The 20,988-nt window shown below is 36.7% G+C and overlaps 1 protein-coding gene across 1 annotated transcript in view; it reads left to right on the top strand.

Moving 5' to 3' along the window:
- CHM (CHM Rab escort protein) overlaps positions 1 to 20,988 on the top strand; it is a 230,505-nt gene that overhangs the window by 14,052 nt on the left and 195,465 nt on the right. The window contains 1 exon segment of the mRNA XM_032330373.1: positions 13,732 to 13,798. Coding sequence (XP_032186264.1) covers positions 13,732 to 13,798 — 67 coding nt within the window.

Genomic DNA, 20,988 nt, shown 5'->3' with positions numbered 1-20,988 from the left:
ATATATCAGGTTGATTGATTTGTGGATATTGAACCACACTGGTACCCCAGGAATAAGTCTCACTTGATCTTTGATTAATGATTTTTTAAATATATTGTTGAATTCAGATTAGTAATATTTGTTGAAGATTTCACATCTGTGTTTATCAGAGATATCAGTCTGTATTTTTGTTGTTGTCTTTATCTGGTTTTGGTATCAGGGTAATGTTGGCCTCATAGAATGAATTTGGGAGTGTTTCTTCATTTACTGTTTTTTTTTTTGGAATAGTTTAAGAAGAATAGGTATTAACTCTTCTTTAATTGTTCAGTAGAATTTGCCTTTGAAGTCATCTGTTCTTAGACTTTTATTTGTTAGGTTTTTTTTTATTATTACCTCAGTTTCTTTGCTGGTTATTCATTTGTTAAAATTTTGTTTTTTCCTGTTTTAGTTTTGGTAGTTTATGTTTCTTGGTATGTAGTTTTTCACAATACACTCTTAGAACTGTTAGTATTTTTGTGGTGCTGGTTGTTATTTCTCCTTTCTCATTTGTGATTTTGAGTCCTTTCTCTTTTTCTTGATAAGTCTGGCTAGAGGTTTACCAATTTTATTGATTTTTTTTTCAAAGACCAGTTCCTGGTTTCCTTGATCTGTTCGATTTTTTTTTTTAATTTCTGTGTCATTTATTACTACTCTAATCTTTATTATTTCCCTACTTCTGCTGGTTTTAGGTTTTGTTCTTTTTCTAGCTCTTTTAGGTATAAGGTTAGGTTTATTTGAGAGTTTTCTAGCTTCTTGAGGTAGGCTTTTATTGCTATAAACTTTCCTCGTAGAACAAATTTTGCAGCATCTGAAATGTTTTGGACTGTTGCATTTTCATTTTCATTTGTTTCCCTATACTTTTTTTCTTTTTTGATTTTCTGATTGATTCATTCATTGTTTAGTAGCATGCTGTTTAACATCCATGTATTTGTGGTCTTTCCAGATTTTTTCTAGTGGTTGTCTCTTAGTTTCATAGTGTGATCAGAAAAATGCTTGGTATGACTTTGATCTTGAATTTGTTGAGGCTTATTTTATGGGCTAATTGTGTGATCTTTTCTGGAGAATGTTCCATGTGCACTTGAAATGAATGTGAATTCTGTTTTTGGATGGAATATTCTAGGTATATCTGTTACATCCGTCTGAGCCAGAGGGAAATGGCATCTGCCAGGTCCCTTTGTTTCTGGAGGGTTTGTTCTGTGAACGCTGCCTCTACAGGACATGGCTTGAAATGAGTAAATAACCCCCCCACTCTCTGTGCCCCAGGTGCTCTCAGATCCCTCTTTCCAGGCTGTTTGTCCACAGGCCCTTTGCCCTGCCTTCTCTTCAGGAGCAGCCCTAATGAAATACTTAATGCAATAAAATCGTAATTTTCATTAGATAAAAAATTATCCTTCAACTGTTTTAATAAACTCAATGCAATCACTGGGGTTTTTTAATAAGCAGGATAAAATAATTGTTAATTGTCTTAAATGGTATGTTGTCAGTTTCCTCTTAAATACATAATGAGACTACATTTAAAAGTTAATCTGAAGTGTTTTTGCTTTATGGAATGTTGTATGGTTTGAAATAAAATATGTGCTGAACAAAGAAACTTTTTTCATCACAAGTTTAAATATTATTATGTCTGAAGGGAGCTCACGTGGGATATTCTTTGGTGTGAAAAGATCATTTTAGTCACTTAAGCAGATAAAACAGAAATATTAGTGTAATGAATAGTAAGTAAAACTTGATTGTAGTGGAATCTTCCTATTTCATTTACTGGCATGGAATAAGTCTTCAGCAAATATTTACATTACTTAATGAAATTTTCATTAAGAGAACTCGAGTTGATACATTTTTCTCTATGTAGGTAAAATAAAATAAAATAAATAAATAAAACCGAATCTCTCCTTTCCAAGAGATTATTTATTTGGTAAAGTCCCCAGCTTTCATTAGCTATCCAAAATTTAGTATTAAATTTTACTTTAAAAATTTTTATTATGGAAAATTTCAAACATAAAAGAGTAGACTAAAATAACCCCTTTGTACCAGTCTCCCAGTTTAACACTTACCAATTTATGGACCATCTTGTGTTCTCTATACCCCCATCTTCTCATTATACTATCCAGCCCCAAATTATTTCTAAGTAAATTCAAGATATCATATTCTATGTGTAAATATTGCAATATATATGTAAAAATAAGGCTTCTCTTTTTAAAGCATAACTCCAGTACTTTATGCTCTTGTTTGCATCTTGAGTTTTTCCTAAGGCATTATTCCATTGTGTTTCCTTGCTCTAGTGCTCTTTCTAGCTTAATTTTTATTTCTGAAATGATCTTTTTCTTTAATTTCCTCTTGAGTCAGTTCACTCTTTTCAAATGTTACCATTCTCTAATCACACTTCTGAGTTTTTCTAATTTTGATTTATGTTGTTCTTTCAGAGCTTCTATCATTTTCTCATTTTCATATATATATATGTTTCTATCACCATAGTTAGGTTATAGTTTTTATCCAATTTGTGAGCATGTTTTTCTGTCATGTTTTTATTTCATTGTCTCTTGAGATATTATTTCATTCCTTATTCTGTGTCTTTTTTAAACTGTACATTGAATAGGATTCAGCCAAGATCCTTCTGTGTTGCTCTTGCTCTTTAAAAAACAACAACAACAACAACAACAAAACAGAGAGAGAGAGCATGAGCGAGGAGAAGGTCAGAGGGAGAAGCAGACTCCCCGTGGAGCTGGGAGCCCAATGCAGTACTCGGTCTCAGGACTCCAGGATCACCACCTGAGCTGAAGGCAGTCGCTTAACCAACCGAGCCAACACAGGCGTCCCTGTGTTGCTCTTTTTTAAGTGAAGTTTTTCTATATGCTCTTAATGAGTGTGGGTCAGGTAGCTTTTATAACATCACTGTTCTAGATCTCTTTTGTTTTCACAAAGTAAAAAACAATGTAGCCTGAGATCTGCTGGCTGTGTTACCCTCTTCTAGTTTTGTATGGAGCTTCTCTTTCCTTTGCCCCTATTTTTCCTGTTTTTCTGACTTTGAATTAGATTCACAAGTTACTCATTTAGGGATTTATCTGTAGGGAGAGTTTGCTTCATTGGTAACCTAAATTTATAGGTCGCAACTCCTCCACCCCCACTCCCCCCACCACTATAGCACTCCCAGGGGTTTCTTTGCACTCATCCATAGGTTGGAGCCTGCAGAATTCCTTCCAATTGCTGCTACTGTTCTCAAAGGGCCTGCAAAGTTTCCAGTGAATGCCTAATAGCAATTTTGGGTTTCTTTGGCTTTCAGGGCTGTCACAAATTTGTCTCTCTTTTATTTTCTTATGGGCATTTTCTGGTAACATGTGGCTCTTAACAGCTCTTGATGGTTTGTAATGATCCACTTGTATTTTGGAGTTCATCATATTTTCTTCACCTAGCGTTCTTATAGATGTCACCTAGTGTTGTTATAGATGTTGCCCGTAGGTGTTTAGTTTTGGTGTTTTGGTTACACTGTCAGCCTTTATGGGAATCTTGGGGGAGAGTCAACAACTTTGTTGCTAATATCATTTTCCCAGAGTTCTGTTTTTATTTTTTAAGTTCAAGTCATTTGCCCAAGAAGGGAGGCCAAGTTGTTGATCACCTTTAACATTCACCCTTGAGAACTGGTCACAGACTTTATGGGTCATTTATTTCAAGCCCTTCATTTTATCTCTAAGGATATCTATAAGGAAGCCAAATTCCAAAGAGGTTAAATGACTTTCCAACTACTTAATGTAAATCTGAGAACAAGAATCCAGTTTTCTGGATACTTAGTTCAAGTACCCTGAATGTTAAAACAACGTTTTATTTATTTATTTAATACTCAAAGGTCATACTATATTGAATTTTAAAAAGTTAACATAAATTTTAAGTTACTATTTAATGGATAATATATTTTTGTAAAGTTCTAAAAATTATATAAATATGAATAACTGTTTTCTCCCAGAAGGAAGAAATACTCCATTAGTATGCTTACTAATATGTTCAGTATTTTGTATGAGTCATAGTGAATTAAAATAATTGTCATTTTAAGAACTCTTTTTATCTGTACTTAGTTCCTTGGGCTGTTTCGCTGGCACTTTTTTCTCTTTTCCAGGTACCCAGTAAAAAGTAAATAAAGGAATCTTTTAATTAGAATTTAAAAGAATGATCAAAACTACTTGAACCTGGGTTGAAATTCAATTCCTGTTTAAATTTGCGGTATCATTTATTTGAGTGGCTGCTATGTGAGTTAAGCATGTGGTTTTACTTTTTCTTTGCTCAGTTTAGTCAATTCTGTACCTAATGTTGTTTGTGCTTTTTAAAAATGGTGCAGAACGTCTGTACATAGGGTTAAGTAGTAAGGACTGTGGCTCTCTAAAAGCTTGTCATGCCCACAATTTTTTTTCCTTGCCAGTATAAGAGTTCTGTACTTTTTTCCTAAAAAAAAAAAGTTATTCTTTATAAAAAATAGTTACAGTAAATTTTCTAGTTCTATGTAATTTTCTTTCCATTCTGGTCTCCACTGGTTATAAATAACACATGAAATGACTTTCAAGGTAGAAAGCAGGGATCCATTTTGAAATGTTCTATAAAATAAAGAGTGATTTATGGTTTCATATGATTTGGGCTGAAAGCACTTGGGCTTTGCCAGGTCATCAGAGTTCTGTCAGGGGAATCTATTATTTATTGTTCAATATGCTGGGAGTGGTGTAAGTACTTTATGTTTATCTTATGTAAGTATAACATCAGGAAAAATCAATTCTAGACACTAATTTAGTTTTTAGAATAGATCATACAGAACTAAGCTAAATTTTATAGTTGTGAAAGATGGAGTTCAACATTAAGGATTTGGATTAAAGGGGGATTTTGAAAAATGAATGAATAATGGTTTCATTCCTATAAAATATTTTAGAAAAGATTCTTGAAAATAGGGATCCTGGGTGGCTCAATAGGTAAGCATCTGCCTTTGGTTCAGGTCATAATCCCAGGGTCCTGGGATCCAGCCCTGCATTGGGCTCCCTCCTCAGCGGGAAGCCTGCTTCTCCCTCTCCCATTCCCCCTGCTTGTGCTCTCTTTCTCTCTGCCAAATACATAAATAAAATCTTTAAAAAAAGATTCTTGAAAATACTAATTTCATACCTGTTTGTTTCTGATTTTAGCCTAGCTCCTTCATTTGAGAATAAAACATCTCTATCTTATCTATACAGGTTTTGGAAAATTGCAGAACTCTGGGACTATACATGTTTGTATATATGATCCTATAAGACTCCATAAGCTTTTAATTTATTTTTTCTAGCTGTCAACTTTATACAGAATCTCAACAAGAAAGACATGAAGTAACAAACCTTAATTTCCCCCATTACAAACTTATGAAATGCTAATATTTACTTGTGTGGTTTGGTAAAAATGACTTGCCAGTGGTCTTCAATCAGAATTAGGTATTTTTCCTACAGTCTTTTGGCAACTATTTGATATGGCCTCACAAATGAATTTAATAGTGTGGAATGTTTAAATGACACTTAATATTGGATGAACTTCTTTAGTGACCATATAGAAGAAGCCTGTAATGCACATATAGGAAAGCCTAATGGACTTCTTTTCAAAAACTTAAGTTTTTAGATCTTTGAAGATAAATAAATAGTAAACAAGTGATTTTTTTTTTTCTTTTCAAATAACTAATCTTATTGAAGGGGTTGGAAGAGAAGGGAACAGAACCAGTATTTACTGAATGTCAGTGACATGCTAGGAGGCACTGTGTAAGGTGTTTTATATGACTTTGTACCTATTCCTTCCTACATTCCTGTGAGATATATTATTAGTCCCATATTGTAGTTGAAAACCTTGTGCATTTGTATTTGTAGTAAGTAAGAAAAAAACCCCTGAAACTTAAAGCTCCAATTTTGTACAAGTTCATCCTTCATGCTGCTACCAGAGTTATTTTTTTATGAAATACTGATTTCACCATGCTGTTCTGGCTAAAATTCTTTCAAAATGCCTTGTTGCTTACATGTTCCAAGTTCAGACTCCACAGTTTGGCTCCAAATAACGCCTTTGAATTTCACCTCTTCGTTCTTCCTTCACATTTTGCCAGGAATACTCCCTTCCACTTTCCTTTTTTCTTTCACCTTTTCCTTCTGTACTATTCTTCAGTTGCTTTATTACAGATCTTTAAAGATGCAACTAGTGTTCTTTATTTATTTTTTTAAAGATTTTATTTATTTGAGAGAGAGTGAGAAGGTCAGAGGGAGAAGCAGACTCTCCGCAGAGCTGGGAGCCCGATGTGGGACTCGATCCCGGGACTCCAGGATCATGACCTGAGCTGAAGGCAGTTGCCTAACCAACTGAGCCACCCAGGCGCCCCACAACTAGTGTTCTTTAAAGATGCAGCTAGTGTCCTGTGCTCTATGGAGCTTTCAGTGACTGCTTCACAGAGGAAATGTGTCTTTCCATTGTGTTCCTTTAATAGTTTTTCTTTTTGATTTTATTTATTTATTTGACAGAAAGAGATCACAGTAGACAGGCAGGCAGAGAGAGAGAGAGAGGGAAGCAGGCTCTCCGCTGAGCAGAGAGCCCAACGCAGGACTCGATCCCAGGACCCTGAGATCATGACCTGAGCCGAAGGCAGCGGCTTAACCCACTGAGCCACCCAGGCGCCCCTCCTTTAATAGTTTTAATGATTATTTTAATCCTTTTAAATTCCTTTTTAAAAAGATTTTTTTATTTCGTTTATTCTTCTCCTACCCACTTAAGCCCCCGAAACAAGATGGGATTGGGAGGGAGACAAACCATAAGTGACTCTTAATCTCACAAAACAAACTGAGGGTTGCTGGGGGGAGGGGGTTTGGGAGAAGGGGGTGGGATTATGGACATTGGGGAGGGTATGTGCTTTGGTGAGTGCTGTGAAGTGTGTAAACGTGATTCACAGACCTGTACCCCTGGGGATAAAAATATATGTTTATAAAAAAATAAAAAATTTAAAGCTACAACTTAAAAAAAAAAAGATTTTTTTATTTATTTGTCAGAGAGAGGACTCTTGAGCCTGTGCACAAGCAGGGGGAGCAGCAGGCATATGGAGAAGCAGGCTTCCCGCTGAGCAGGGACCCTAGGATCATGGCCTGAGCTGAAGGCAGACGTTTAACTGACTGAACCACCCAGGCATCCCAATCCCTTTAAATTCTTATTTTTTAGACTCTGAGCTCTTATAGGCTAGGAATTGTTTTAAATCTTATGTTTTTTTTTTCTCACCACCTGTCAAAGTCTGCTTCATCCCTCTCTTACCTTTCCCCATTTTTTTCCTTTTTTATTCTTTTACAAATAAGTATAGACAATCTACCACATGCTTCCTCTGTTCAAGGACCTAACTTAGTGTTTATTAATTGGGTAGGAAGAAATATGAGATTTGGGGAGACATTACTAACTGTATTATTAGTTGTTTATTTTAATCATTCTAAGCATGAAGATAATAGGCCCTTGCCATTTAAAGTGGGACTAGCCTATCAGTTTCACAAACTAGTAGGGAATGTCTGGATAGAAGTATTAAGGGAAAACACAAATGATAGTTATTTTGGTGTTGTATATTTGGACTCAAACCATGTTCATTTTTGAAATCTGCCCTTGGCTTTGCTTTGTCATCCAGAGACATGACCTCTGACTGTTGATTGCAGCTATGGAAACAACCACATGCCTATTTGCTTATCCAGAGCAAGAGCTAATAGAACCACATGGAGGAGTAATTTTGTTAATGCTTGCCATTGGAGTTGGAATCTAGTAAAAGTAGATGTATGATTGGAGTGGTATTTAGATGAAAATGTATTCTTCTAAAATATCTTACTGAACAATAATAAAAGTAGGTAGTTTTTATAGAGCAAGTACCCTCTAATAACTTACTGGTCCCATGAGGTAAATGGTGGTATTCCCATTGACAGGTGAAGAAACAAAAGCTCAGAGATGGCAAGTGACTTGTGTGAGGTCACATAACTAGTTAAGTGGAAAAATTAAAATTCAAGACTAGGTCTGATTGAGACTATGCCCATTTCTTTGTGCTGCTGGCCTTCCCTTGAATACTCATTCACAGACTCATGTCCAAGTTGAAGAGAGTGAATTTACCATGGTAATTGGAATTCGAGATATCAAATTATTGAATTACTTGATCTTTGGCAAGTTATTTAATCTTCTCATTCCATTTTCTCACATGGATAATAATGCCTGCCTCCCAAGATTACGATGAGGAATAAATGAGGTAATGTATGTGAAAAGATACTGTGAACTATAAAGCCCTATACTAATGTTTGGTGGCATACTATTAATGCTATTATTATTACATGCTTTAACATACTAATTCTACTTCCTGCATATTTCTTTCTTGTTATCCTTTTTAACTAAGAGGTTTGGCAGCTTTTAAAGTACCATTGTGACTGTGTTCCATTAATAAGAAACGGTATTTCTTTAGGTGTAAAAAGTTCAGATAATCTTAAGATAGAAGACATTAGAACAATACAGTTTTAACTGTTTGAAGAATTAAGTATCCTTAACTATTTAAAACTTTATTTCTTTTAGTTCCTTCTACACCACAAATTCTATTTTTTAAAAAATTTTTTATTTCTTTTCAGTGTGACAGTATTCATTGTTTTCTGCACCACACCCAGTGCTCCATGCAATCTGTGCCCTCTCCAATACCCACCACCTGGTTCCCCCAACCTCCCACCCCCCGCCTCCTCAGAACCCTCAGATTGTTTTTCAGAGTCCATAGTCTTTCATGGTTCACCTCCCCTTCCAATTTCCCTTAACTCCCTTCTCCTCTCAATCTCCCCTTGTCCTCCATGTTATGTGTTATGCTCCACAAATAAGTGAAACCATATGATAATTGACTCTCTCTGCTTGACTTATTTCACTCAGCATAATCTCTTCCAGTCCTGTCCATGTTGCTACAAAAGTTGGGTATTCATCCTTTCTGATGGAGGCATAATACTCCATAGTGTATATAGACCATATCTTCCTTATCCATTCGTCCATTGAAGGGCATCTTGGTTCTTTCCACAGTTTGGTGACCGTGGCCATTGCTGCTATAAACATTGGGGTACAGATGGCCCTTCTTTTCACGACATCTGTATCTTTGTGGTAAATACCCAGGAGTGCAATGGCAGGGTCATAGGGAAGCTCTATTTTTAATTTCTTGAGGAATCTCCACACTGTTCTCCAAAGTGGCTGCACCAACTTGCTCTCCCACCAACAGTGTAAGAGGGTTCCCCTTTCTCCACATCCTCTCCAACGCATGTTGTTTCCTGTCTTGCTCATTTTGGCCATTCTAACTGGTGTAAGGTGGTATCTCAATGTGGTTTTAATTTGAATCTCCCTGATGGCTAGTGATGATGAACATTTTTTCATGTGTCTGATAGCCATTTATATGTCTTCGTTGGAGAAGTGTCTGTTCATGTCTTCTGCCCATTTTTTCATATGATTGCCTGTTTTGTGTGTGTTGAGTTTGAGGAGTTCTTTATAGATCCTTGATCTCAAACTTTTGTCTGTACTGTCATTTGCAAATATCTTCTCCCATTCTGTGGGTTGCCTCTTTGTTTTCTTGACTGTTTCCTTTGCTGTGCAGAAGCTTTTGATCTTGATGAAGTTCCAAAAGTTTATTTTCGCTTTTGTTTTCTTTGCCTTTGGAGACATATCTTGAAAGAAGTTGCTGTGGCTGATATCGAAGAGGTTACTGCCTATGTTCTCCTCTAGGATTCTGATGGATTCCTGTCTCACATTGAGGTCTTTTATCCATTTTGAGTTTATCTTTGTGTACGGTGTAAGAGAATGGTCGCGTTTCATTCTTCTACATATAGCTGTCCAGTTTTCCAGCACCATTTATTGAAGAGACTGTCTTTTTTCCACTGTATATTTTTTCCTGTTTTGTTGAAGACTATTTGCCCATAGAGTTGAGGGTCCATATTTGGGCTCTCTACTCTGTTCCACTGGTCTATGTGTCTGTTTTTATGCCAGTACCATGCTGTCTTGGTGATCACAGCTTTGTAGTAAAGCTTGAAATCAGGTAACGTGATGCCCCCAGTTTTATTTTTGTTTTTCAACATTTCCTTAGCAATTCTGGGTCTCTTCTGATTCCATACAAATTTTATGATTATTTGCTCCAGCTCTTTGAAGAATACCGGTGGAATTTTTGTCGGAATGGCATTAAAAGTATAGATTGCTGCAGGCAGTATAGACATTTTAACAATGTTTATTCTTCCAATCCAAGAGCATGGAATGGTCTTCCATCTTTTTGTGTCTTCTTCAGTTTCTTTCATGAGTGTTCTGTAGTTCCTCAAGTATAGTTCCTTTACCTCTTTGGTTAGGTTTATTCCTAGGTATCTTATGGTTCTTGGTGCTATAGTAAATGGAATTGAGTCTCTCATTTCCCTTTCTGTATTTTCATTGTTAGTGTATAAGAAAGCCTCTGATTTCTGTACATTGACTTTGTACCCTGTCACATTGCTGAATTGCTGTATGAGTTCTAGTAGTTTGGGGGTGGAGTCTTTTGGGTTTTCCATATAAAGAATCATGTCATCTATGAAGAGAGAGTTTGACTTATTCATTGCCAATTTGGATACCTTTTATTTCTTTGTTGTCTGATTGCTGTTGCTAGGACTTCCAGTAGTATGTTGAACAAGAGTGGTGAGAGTGGGCATTCTTGTCGTGTTCCTGATCTCAATGGGAAAGCTGCAAGCTTTTTCCCATTGAGGATGATATTTGCTGTGCGTCTTTCATAGATAGATTTGATGAAGTTCAGGAATGTTCCCTCTATGCCTATACTTTGAAGCGTTTTAATCAGGAATGGATGCTGGATTTTGTCATATGCTTTTTCTGCATCATTTGAGTGGACCATGTGGTTGTTTCTCTTATTAATTTGTTCTATCATATTGATTGATTTGCAAATGTTGAACCATCCTTGTAGCAGGAATGAAATCCACCTGGTCATGTTGGATAATCTTTTTAATGTGCTGTTGGATCCTGTTGGCTAGGATCTTGTTGAGAATCTTAGCATCCATATTCATCAGTGATATTGGTCTGAAATTATCCTTTTTGGTAGGGTCTTTGCCAGGTTTGGGGTCAGGGTAATGCTGGCTTCACAGAAAGAGTCAGGAAGTTTTCCTTCTGCTTCAATTTTTTGAAACAGCTTCAGGAGAATAGGTGTTATTTCTTCTTTGAATGTTTGGTACAATTCCCCGGGGAATCCATCAGGTCCTGGGCTCTTGTTTTTTGGGAGTACACCACAAATTCTTACTGTATTTTCTGTTTGAATTATTTTCCAAAGTTAAATTTGAAAGCTATGATGGCTTATTTCCAGTAATTGATATTTAATGGCTGTCTTCAGTACATTTAGTCTGAACTTTGTTTTTGAGCCAAACACTATACACCCACAGTAGTAACCACTGGAAAACTCTAGTTCTTATGTGAGTGCAGCTGGAGCTTGTGTTTAATGTGGTTTTTTAGCTCGATTGTGTCACTTGCTTCCATATGCATATTGCTTTTTACATAAGGAAGATAAACTGTTCCCTTTTCTTGAAATCCTTGATGCCTAGTGCGTAGTTTTAAGCCCTTGACAAAAAATGGTGCTGTTTCTTTTCTACCACATAAAAATCGAAGAGGATCAGGGTGCTTCATTTAGTGAGTCAGTGGTAGTACTGTAGAATTGCACTAGACTTTCAAAACATTCTTTGTCTGACTGATACAAATGATCCTTAATAGTTTCTACTGAACTGATAGATTTTTCAGTAGAAAATTATGAAACAGTTTTGAGTGCACAATATAGTGTATTAACTGCTGGGCCCAAGTTTTCGCATCCGAGAGACCAGCAAGGAGCCAAGGACTGATGCAATCACATGAGGATTTATTTGACAAGCTTAAGCTTGGGACCAAGTATACCCGTTACAGCGGATTTGGGACTTGGACCCCAAGCTTAGTTAAGGCAAGGGTATTTATGGGTTCTTGTTACTAAAGCAGGGTGGGGATTCTTGGACCAAAGCAGGGTGTGGCTTACTGGAACTAAAGCAGGGTGGGGGAAAGTTCAGCCTTTGGGCATAGGGGTCTGAGATGGCTGCAGGAGCTAAGATGGCTGTACTTATGCTAAGGCTAAACCTTAGGTGGGATGGCCTTGATATTCTCGGCCTCCACATTAACTGTGGTGAACATCTGAAATTTTTATGTTATGAAACCATTCTTTGGTAATTTGTGATTTTTTTGTTAGTACTTGTAATATATATTTTCCTTATGATAACCAACTTTATGGTGTAGGTCAATTTAATTCTAAAATACTAATGTTCTTTTCAAACTGCTGTATTAACCAGAAAATGAAATAATGTGTCCTGTAAATTGCCTCTTTTTTAAAATAGTATTTGCTTCTTCATTCATTCATTCATGTAGACAATAGTTACATGATTTTCATTTGTACAACATAGTGATTCAACTTTTCTAAACATTAAGCCATGCTCACAACTATACCTACCATCTCTCATCATACAGTGCTATTAAAATATCATTGATTATATTCCTTATGCTGTACCTTTTATTTCTATTACTTATTTCATAACTGAAAGCCTGTATCTCCCATTCCATTTCATACTTTTTGCCCATACCCCCATTCCCTTCCTCTTTGACAACCATGTTTTTTCCTCTGTATTTATAGGTCTGATTCTGCTTTTTGTTTTATTCCTTTGTTATTTAGATTTTACATATAAGTAAAATCATACAGGTATTTCTCTTTATCTGTCTCAGTGATTTCACTTAGCATAATGCCTCTAGGTTCATTGATGTTGTTGTAAATGGTGTGATCTCATTCTTTTCTTTTTCTATTTTTTTAAGTTTTTTTTTTTTTAATTTCTTTTCAGTGTAACAGTATTCATTGTTTTTGCACCACATCCAGTGCTCGATCTCATCCTTTTCTATGGCTGTGTAATAGACCATTGAATTACTGCTTGTATTCTCTTCTAGGCATTTGATGGTTTCAGTTCTCAATAAACGGCCTCTTTTGAAACTAGCTAAACTATTGCTTAAACTGAAAAATGTATGCCATTCCCCTCATAGGCACTGTGTGGCTTTGGAGTTAGATTTAGATTCTAATTTCAACAGTAGGAAAAAATGTTAAATTGTAGGGCAACAAGTTAACATATTTGCATCTCAGTATTTCTTTTCTTTGCTAATGACACTTCACTCTCAGTGCAGTTTGGAAAATGAGGTGAGCTAATGTGTGAACACAGCTGTAAATGAAAAAGTGCTATATGAATAATATTTTGACATTTGCTCATTTATGGAAATTTGCATAAAAAAGAATTTAACTGCTTGATTTAAAAATAAAACCTCCTCCATGTAATAAAATTTTAGGATAAATAGTATACATTTAACAAATATCCAATGGTATGATAGTATAAATGTTAGAAGTTTGAATACAGGGATGAGCCTCTCTTGTTTATTTGACAGAGACAGTGAGAGAGAGATCACAAACAGGGATCCCACTGAACAGGGAGCCTGATTTGGGGTTCGATCCCAGGACTCTGAGATTCTGACCTGAGCCAAAGGCAGACGCTTAGCAACTAAGCCTCCCAGGTGTCCCTCTTCTTAAACTCTTTTATGTAGTGATAACATGCATTCAGCTATTAGTATTTATATATATGTGTGTGTGTGTGTGTGTGTGTGTACTTTTTTCTACATTCTAAATGATACAAGTGTGTGTTTTTATAGGTTTGCCTGAATCCATCATTGCAGCTGCATGTTCAAGAAGTGGCCAGAGAGTTCTGCATGTTGATTCGTAAGTTTATCAGTGGTAGCATTTAATACTTCTTAAATGTCTCTATGCAGAATTGCAGTTCAAATACACTTGTATGTATATATGTGTCTATATATGTCATGTATAAACTAAGTTAGAAACGTAATTGGAATTGTTTAATTTTCACCCAAAATATATTAAATATATAAAATACAAGTTTTATGATTCTTTGCTATGAAATAGTGATCTGTTTTCTTTGAGAATTAACCATAGCATAATTTTTTCTCATGAGTGATTTTGTTTTTTAAATGATAAGTATGCAAGAAACTTGGAAACCTAACACTTGCTTTTTTTCTTATGTGAGTGTGAGGGTGTATACAACCTGTGTGTGCTATTGTATTTTGGGCTTCATATTTTCTGTCTTATTGAAGTATATTTGACATACAATATTCTCTTAGTTTCAGGTGTGTGACATAATGATTGGACACTTAGATACATTGGGAAACATCACCACAATAAGTCTAGTTACTATCTGTCACCAAAATTAAAACATTGTATTTACTTTTTATGGGAACTTTAAGATTTACTTTCTTAGTCTTTCAAATTTGCAATACAACATTACTGACCATAGTCACCATGCTATACATTACATCCCTATGACTTATTTCATAATTGGAAGTTTGAGCCTCTTGACCCATTAACTTATTATTGCACATACCCTCCAAACTGCCACCCCTTTGCAACCAATAATCTATTCTATCTATGAGATTGGTTCTATTTCTTTTCTTTATAGATTTTGCATTTAAGTGAACTCATAAGGCATTTTGCCTTTCTCTGATTATTTCATTTATTTACTTATTTTTATTTAAACTCAACTAGCCAAAAAAAGAATAAAAAATTTCAATTAGCCAACATATAGTACATCATTAGTTTTAGATGTAGTATCCATTAATTCATCAGTTCCACATAACACCCAGTGCTCATCACATCACATGCCCTCCTTTATGACCATCATCCAATTATCTCATTTCCCCACTGACCTCCCCTCCAGCAACCTTCCGTTTGTTTCCTATCTTTAAGAGTCTCTTACAGTGTTTCTTCCTCTCTGATGACTTCACATTCAGTTTTTTCCTCCCTTTGCCTATGATCCTCTGTGCTGTTTCTTCTATTATACATATGAGTGAAACTTTATGATAATAGTCTTTATCTGCTTGACTTATTTCACTTAGCATAATACCCTTCAGTTCCATCCATGTCAATGTAAATGGTAATCCTGTACCTTTTCAACGGAAATCCATCCTTTCTGATGGCTGAGTAATATTCCATTGTGTGTATATATATATCCTGCATCTTTATCCGTTCATCTGTAGATCGACACCTGGGCTCTTTACACAGTTTGGCTATTGTGAACATTGCTGCTATGAACATTGGGGTGCAGGTGCCCCTTTGGATCACTACAGTTGTATATTTGGGGTAGTGCAATTGCTGGGTTGCAGGGTAGCTCTATTTTTAACATGTTGAGGAACCTCCATACCCTTTTCCAGAGTGGCTGCACAAGCTGGCATTACCACTAGCAGTGTAAGAGGGTTCCCCTTTTTCCGCATCCTTGCCAACATTTGTTGTTTCTAGTCTTGTTAATTTTACTCTTCTAGCTAGTATGAAGTGGTATCCGATTGTGGTTTTGATTTGTATTTGTTTGTTGCCAAGCAATGTTGAGTATTTTTTCACGTGTCTGTTGACCATTTTAATGTATTTTTTGGAGAAATGTCTGTTCATGTCTTCTGCCCATTTCCTGACTGGAGTATTTGTGTTTTTTTGGGTGCTGAGTTCGATAAGTTCATCTTAGATCTTGGATACTAGCCCTTTATCTGCAGTGTCATTTGCAAATATCTTCTCCCATTCCGTGGGTTGCCTTTTTGTTTTCTTGACTGTTTCCTTTGCTGAGCAGAAGGTTTTCATCTTGATGAAGTCCCCAAAATTCATTTTTGCTTTTGTTTCCCTTGCCTTTGGATACATGTCTAGCAAGAAGTTATTGCGGGTGAGGTTGAAGAGGTTGCTACCTGTGTTCTTCTCTAGGATTTTGATGGATTCCTGTCTCACATTGAGGTGTTTCATCCATTTCAAGTTTCTCTTGTGTATGGTGTAAGAGAATGGTCCAGTTTTATTCTTCTGCATGTGGCCCAATTTTACCAGCACCGTTTGTGGAAGAGAGTATCGTTTTTCCATTGGATATTCTTTTTTCTGCTTTGTTGAAAATTAGTTGACCATAGAATTGAGGGTTCAGGGGTGCCTGGATGCCTCAGTCACTTAAGCATCTGCATTCGGCTCAGGTCATGATTTTGGGATCCTGGGACTGAGCCCACATTGGGCTCCCTGCTCAGCAGAGAGCCTGCTTCTTCCTCTCCCTCTGTCCCTCCTTACCTGCTCATTCTCTCTCTCTCATTTTCTTTCTCAAATAAATAAATAAAATCTTTTTTAGAAAATAGAATTGAGGGTCCATTTCTGGGTTCTTTGTTGTGTTCCTTTGATCCATCCCTTTCCGTTTTTGTGCTGGTACAATACTGTCTTGATGATTACAGCTTTGTAATACAGCTTGAAGTCTGGCATTATGATGCCACCAGCTTTGGTTTTGTTTTTCACGATTCCTCTGGCTATTCGGGGTCTTTTCTGGTTCAGTACAAATTTTAGGATTATTTCAGCTCTGTGAAAAAGTGTCAGTGGTATTTTGATAGAGATGGCATTGAATATGTAGATTGTTCTGGGTAGCATAGACATTTTAACAATATTTATTTTTCTAATCCGTGAGCATGGAATGTTTTTCCATTTCTTTATGTATTCCTCTATTCCTTTCATAAGTTTGCTGTAGTTTTACGAGTACAGATCCTTTGTCTCTTTGGTTAGGTTTTAATTTCTAGGTATCTTATGTTTTTTGGTGCAATTGTAAATGGAATCGATTCCTTAATTTCTCCTTCTTCTGTCTCATAGTTAGTGTATAGAAATGCAACTGATTTCTGCACATTGATTTTATACCCTGCCATGTTGCTGAATTCCTATATGAGTTCTAGTAATTTTGGGGTGGAGTCTTTTAGGTTTTCCACATAAAGTATCATTTTATCTGTGAAGAATGAAAGTTTGATGACCTCTTTGCCAATATGAATGCTTTTTTTTTTCCTTTTTGTTGTCTGATTGCTGAGGCTTGGACATCTGTAACTATATGGAACAGCATTGGTGAGAGTGGGCATCTCTGTCATGTTCCTGACCTTAGGGGAAAAGCTCAGTTCTTCCATGTTGAGAATGATATTTGCTATGAACTTTTCATAGATGTCTTTTAAGATATTGTGAGCTGTTCATAGGTGGCTCTCCCTACACTGCAGAGAATTTTAATCAAGAAAGGATGATGTATTTTGCCAAAGGCTTTTTCTGCATCAGTTGAGAGGATCATATGGTTCTTGTCTTTTATTAATATGTTCTATCACGTCGATGGATTTTGTGAATGTTGAACCACCCTTGCATCCCAAGAATAAATCCCACTTGTTAGTGGTGAATAATCCTTCTAAGGTTTTAAGGTACTGTTGGGTCATATTGGCTAGTATCTTGGTGGGTATTTTGGCATCCATGTTCATCAGGGATATTGGACTGTAATTCTCCCTTTTGATGGGGTCTTTGTCTAGTTTTGGGGCCAAAGTAATGTTAGCCTTATGGAAAGAATTTGAAAGTTTTTCCTCCATTTCTGTTTTTTGAAACAGCTTCAGTAGAATAGGTATTATTTCTTCTTTAAATGTTTGGGAGAATTCCCCTGGGAAGCTTTCTGACCCTGGATTCTTGTTTGTTGGGAGGTTTGTGATTACTGCTTAAATTTCCTTTCTGGTTATGCGTCTGTTCAGATCTTCCATTTCTTTCTATTTCGGTTTTGGTAGTTTGTGTTTCCAGGAATACATCCATTTCTTCTAAATTGCCTAATTTGTTGGCATACAGTTACTCACAGTATGTTTTTAAAATTGCATTTCTTTGGTGTTGGTCATGATCTCTTCTCTTTCATTCATTATTTCATTAATTTGGGTACTTTCTCTTTTCTTTATGATAAATCTGGCTAAGTTTTTTTTTTTAGCGATTTTATTTATTTATTTGACGGAGAGAGAAATGACAAGTAGGCAGAGAGGTGGTGGGGGGCAGGCTCCCTGCTGAGCAGAGAGCCTGATGCAAGTCTAGATCCCAGTACCCTGAGATCATGACGTGAGCCGAAGGCAGAGGCTTAACCCACTGAGCCACCCAGGTGCCCCTGGCTAAGGGTTTATTGATCTTAATAATTCTTTCAAAGAACCAGCTTCTAGTTTTGTTGATCTGTTCTACTCTTCTTCTGGTTTCTATATAATTGATTTCTGCTCTAATCTTTTTATTTCTCTTCTCCTGCTTGGCTTAGGCTTTATTTGGCATTCTTTCTTAACCTCCTTTAGATATAAGGTTTTCTTGTATATTTGAGATTTTTCTAATTTTTTGAGAGAAGCTTATATTGAAATGTACTTCCCTCTTAGGACTGCCTCTGCTGTATCCCAAAGGTTTTGAACAGTTGTGTTTTCATTCTCATTAGTTTTCATGAGTTTTTAAAAAAATTCTTCATTAATTTCCTGGTGGATCCATTCATTTTTTAGTAGGATGCTCTTTAACCTCCAAGTGTTTGAGTTCCTTCCAAATTTCCTCTTGTGATTGTGTTCAAGTTTCAAAGCATTGTGGTCTGAAAATATGCAGGGAATCATCCCAGTCTTTTGGTACCTGTTGATACCTGATTTGTGACCCAGTATGTGATCTGTTCTGGAGAATGTTCCATGTGCACTCAAGAAGAATGTGTGTTCTCTTGCTTTAGGATGAAACACTCTGTATATATCTGTGTAGTCCATATGGTCTTCTATGTCATTCAGAGCCTTTGTTTCCTTGTTGATCTTCTACTTAGATGATCTATCCACTGGTGTGAGTGTGGTATGGAATTCCCCTACTGTCATTGTATTATTATCAGTGTGTTTCTTTAATGTGGTCGTTAATTGGTTGATATAATTGGCTGCTCCCTAGTTAGGAGCATAAATATTTGTAAATGTTAGATTAGTTGGGTAGACCTTTTAAGTATGATATATAGTGTCCTTTGTCCCTTACTACAGTCTTTGGTTTGCAAGCAAATTTGTCTGATAGGAGGGTTGGTAACCTCCCAGCTATGTCAAAACAGAGTGATCTACTTGGTCCTGGGTGTATTTTGGTCTGCTTATTAGAAGACATTAAATCCCAAAGTTGTAAGGAACCCAAAAGTTATATATATACAAAAATAAAATTAAATACAGTGAATGGAAGTAAAAAATGAATAATATATCTATAAAATATAAATGTAGAAAATGAAAGTTAAAAAAGACTTAAAAACAAGGAGTTGATAAAATAAGAAACTCATTGAAAAGGAAAAAATAATACAAGGAAAATTTTAAACTGAACAACGAATAAATCGTGAGAAAAAAATCTTGAATTCTATACACTCTTTTCCCGTAGCACTGGGTTTTGTAGTCCTATAGGCTCTTTCAACTTGGTGTTTGCCAGTTGTTCTAGCCAGTCTTCCGGGGGAGGGTCCTGCTGCCCTGATTTTTAGGTGTTTTTGCCTGGGTGGAGTTACAACACCCGCTTGTCCAAGGGGTGGGGCACAGTGTAAGTGGCTTTGGGTTGCTGTATGTGGCTTTTCTTCCCTGAAGGCTTTCTGTGCCTTTCTAGAGGATAAAAATAAAAAATGGCCACGTCCTGATATCCAGCCATAGAACTGAAAGGTCACGGCCCTCTCTCTTCAGTAAACCCTCAGGGATAAGCAGTCTTCTCTTTTGTGTGTGCCAAACTGCAGATTCCTGCGGTGGGCGCTGGCACAGATCCTCCAGGGAAGGGTGAAGGGTCATTGCTTTTCTGCTCTTGGCAGGACCCCTGCTTGGAGAGTGGTCCCTGATGTTGCCTGCACCTCTGCCACCTCTCCTGGGGGAAGGTAGAGAGTCACTGCATTTCTGTCCTTTGAAGAGTCTTGCATGAGAGTAGTGTGCTTCTGTTATTGGTTTATGGCAAACTAAGATGAGAGCCCCCCTCCTGGGCTCCCTGATAGTAACCAGTTTCAGTGTTTGGGAACTCTGCCAGATCAGGTACCCCCATTTCTGTGATCTGGGGATCCTGAGATCCACACTGTTCCACTTAGGGTTCTGCCCTGCTTAGCCACCTAAGCACCTTTCAGGCAGGGGCATTTCTCACTGGAGCAGACTTCTGAAGGTTCAGTTTTGTGCTTCAGGGCTGTATTACTTTCTGGTAGCTGGCTTACAGAGGCTCCCTCCCCCTGCCTTCTATCTTCTGTTATATCACGCTCAGATTCACTTCTCCTCATCTCCTACCTTGGAAAAAGCAGTTGCTTTTCTATTTGTAGAATTCCAGCAATTTTTTTTTAGATCTCTGGTTGAATTCACAGGTATTCAGAGTGATTGATAGATACCTATCTCAATTCAAGGGACCAGATGAAATGAGGTCCCCTAGTCTTCTGCCATCTTTTCTCCCTTTCCTATGATTTATTTCATTTAGGATAATACCCTTAAGTTATTCCAGGTGGTCTCAAGTGGCAAGATTTCATTCTTCTTACGGCTGAGTAGTATTTGTGTGTGGGTGTGTGTATGTGTATAAATATTTATCCATTCATCTATCAGTGTGTACTTAGGTTTTCTCCATATCCTGGATTTTGTAAAGAATGCTGCAGTTAACCTAGGGGTACACATAAATTTTTGAATTATGGTCTTCTTTAGATAAAGACTGAGAAGTGAAGCTGCTAGATCATATGGTGGTTCTATTTTTAATATTTGGAGGAAACTCCATACTGTTTCCCATAGAGGCTGCACTGGTTAACATTCCCACCGGCAGAGCATGAGGGTTCCCTGTTACTTATTCTCACCAACACTTGTTATTTCTTGATTAATTTTTTTTAATTTTACTGTTACTTAAACTTTAATTCCAGTATAGCTAACAGTGTTACTATGTTCAGATGTACAATATAGTGATTCAGAAATACTGTATATTACTCAGTGCTCATCAAGATAAGTGTACTCTTCACCCCCTTCACCTATTTCACCCATCAGTCCATCATCTCCCCTCTGGTAGCCATCTGTGTATTCTCTGTAGTTAAGAGTCTGTGTTTTTGATTTGTCTCTCTTTTACTTTGTTTTGTTTCTTAAATTCCCCAT

Source organism: Mustela erminea, chromosome X (genome assembly GCF_009829155.1).
Source record: "Mustela erminea isolate mMusErm1 chromosome X, mMusErm1.Pri, whole genome shotgun sequence".
Taxonomy (NCBI): Eukaryota; Metazoa; Chordata; class Mammalia; order Carnivora; family Mustelidae; genus Mustela; species Mustela erminea.
The sequence above is the reverse complement of the archived record's forward strand: the minus strand, read 5'-3'. Positions and strand labels throughout refer to the sequence as shown.